This window comes from Cebus imitator, unplaced genomic scaffold, assembly GCF_001604975.1.
Source record: "Cebus imitator isolate Cc_AM_T3 unplaced genomic scaffold, Cebus_imitator-1.0 Scaffold879, whole genome shotgun sequence".
NCBI lineage: Eukaryota > Metazoa > Chordata > Mammalia > Primates > Cebidae > Cebus > Cebus imitator.
The window spans coordinates 211,009-213,384 of record NW_016108194.1 but is presented as its reverse complement, the minus strand read 5'-3'; the positions used below and the strand labels follow the sequence as shown (position 1 = coordinate 213,384).

At 48.3% G+C, this 2,376-nt stretch overlaps 1 protein-coding gene across 2 annotated transcripts in view; it reads left to right on the top strand.

Moving 5' to 3' along the window:
- Window positions 1–2,376, top strand: part of LOC108298062 (cAMP-dependent protein kinase catalytic subunit PRKX) — a 60,595-nt gene that overhangs the window by 31,334 nt on the left and 26,885 nt on the right. Inside the window, exon 3 of one of the 2 annotated variants that reach the window (XM_017520771.2) lies at window positions 3–122. The exons of the other annotated variant lie outside the window; for it this stretch is intronic. Coding sequence (XP_017376260.1) covers window positions 3–122 — 120 coding nt within the window. The remainder of the gene's footprint in view (window positions 1–2; window positions 123–2,376) is intronic. 2 annotated transcript variants of the gene reach the window in all.

Sequence of the window (2,376 nt, the reverse complement as noted above, 5' to 3'; positions counted from 1 at the left end):
AGGACGTGGACCCTCTGCGGAACACCCGAGTACCTGGCCCCGGAAGTCATTCAGAGCAAGGGCCACGGGAGGGCCGTGGACTGGTGGGCCCTCGGCATCCTGATATTCGAGATGCTCTCCGGGTAAGTAGAGTCTCCGTAGAGAATCTTCATCTCACAGGCCAGCACCCCTTCCCCCATCCATTCATCCCTGGGCATTTTTGCAGTCTTGAAAATAGTCTGTGAGTGTTGCAAACACACAGTGTGGCCGCACACACGTCTGCTGCCCTGCTAAGGCTGGCAGTGTGAATTGGCAGTTGAGTTTGTTTGAGTAAGAGGCAAAAATCGCAAAGTTGTGAAGGAGCCACGCATGCATGCCTGCTGAGATTTTTACATCTAAATATCTATATCTTCCTTAAATATAAAATTCACGTTCTGGGCTGGTCTGAAGGCAGCGAGTTATCTCAGTTGATTTTCATAGTTAGTTGCAGGTTGAACTCCTTGCTCCACTCTTGCCCCCCTTCTCACTTCTGCACTTCATGAGTCTTAAAAAGAATTTAAAAAATAAATCTTCCACACAGAGCCTTTCTGAAGTAACCTGCAGAGTTCAGGAGGGCACAGATCGGATCAAGGTAAATCAGCCAAATACAATTGATTTCTGGATGAACAGCGTGCAAGGAAGGCGAGAATGTGTTTTTCTTCTAAAACCCCATACCTGTGTTATGGAAAGGGGTCCTGATCCAGACCACGAGAGAGCGTTCTTGGATCTCTCGCAAAAAAGAATTTGGGGAAAGTCCACAGAGTAAAGTGAAAACAAGTTTATTAAAAATAAAGTAAAAGAATAAAAGTATGGCTACTCCATAGGCAGGGCAGCCCCCAGGGTACTGGTTGGCTATTTTGATGGCTATTTCTTCATTTTATGCTAAACAACGCGTGGATTTTTTGTGAGTTTCTGGGAAAGGGGTGGGCAATTCCTGGAGCTGAGGGAAACTTCCTGACATTGTCATGGCGATTGTAAACTGTCATGGCACTGGTGGGAGTGTCCTTTAGTACCTACTGCATTATAATTAATGTATAATGAGCTGTGAGGTCAGTCAGAGGTCACCATTGTCTCCTTCTTGATTTTGATGGGATTCAGCCAGTTTTACTGCAGCCTGTTTCATCAGCAAGGTCTTTGTCACCTGTATCTTCTGCTGACCTCCTATGTCATCCTGTGACTTAGAATGACTTAAGCATTGGGAATGCAGCCCAGTAGGTCTCAGCCTCATTTTACCCAGCCCCTGTTCAAGATGGAGTTGCTCTGGTTCCAGTGCCCGTGATACCTGTGTTGGGTGAGATTTGGAAGTCAGGGGAGGTGCCATCCTCCCTGTGACCACATAACAGAGAGGTCCGTCATCCGTCGGGATGTCAGCATGATTCGGTGTTGAAGTCCAGCATATGCCTGAGACAGCTCCACCATGACTTGCCCGGAAACACAAAGGAAGCATGCAGCACTTGGAAACGCAGGATGCTGGCGTCATCCTCGTTGGGTTGTTAGTATCTGGCATGCCTGTTAATTCCCTAGAGCAACTCAGTAGCGTGGCGCTTTTCCAGATAGGAACCTGTAGGAAGGAGTGAGCTATGTGTGCAGAGGAGCTGTGGTACTGTGTGCCTCTAGACAGGATGAAGATGAGAGGAAGCCCAGGCAGGGAGGGCCCAGAACACCGGTGGGGATCCTCTGCCATGCTTGCCACCGCCGACTCTGCCTCCTAGGTTCTGTCTTTTCCTGTGTGCTTCTTTCTTCTGCTTGCCTCTGAGTCTCAAACACAGACACCAGCATTTCCTCTGAGTGCCCCCCATTGTCACAAAAGTCAGATCATAAGCCAGATCCTCTGTCACATCTCTCCAATTCCCTGCAGGGGGTAAAGACAAGAGGTTTTATCTGGGAAGCCTTCCCTTTCAGTTGGAAACAAAGGAGGGGAGGAAGACAGGTGTTCTCCTGCCAGGAAGGTGTGTCTAAGCCGGATCCTGCTGGCAAAAGGAGCACCAAATGCTTGTTCCTGGGGGTGTGGGTCATGTAAATTCTAACATCTGCCTTAGGAAATCCAGTCAGTCACTGACTTTGTTTGGGGAGCAGGTAGGGGTCATTTTCCCAAGTGCTTATCTCTGCCATCTTTGATAAAGAAAGCAAATCCTTTAATTCCCACACTAGCCTAGGGATCAGAGCGATGTTGAACAAGCACTGCCGAAGAATTCCAGCACAAAACCGGAGCATGAGATGCCAGAGGAGGAGAGTGGAGCCTGTGAAAACCTGTATTTCATTGTCTGGCTATCCATGTATGTCATTTGTCATCCATCTGTCTACCCACCTGTCTGTCTATGTCTGTATGTTATCCATCCATCCATCCATCCTCCACCC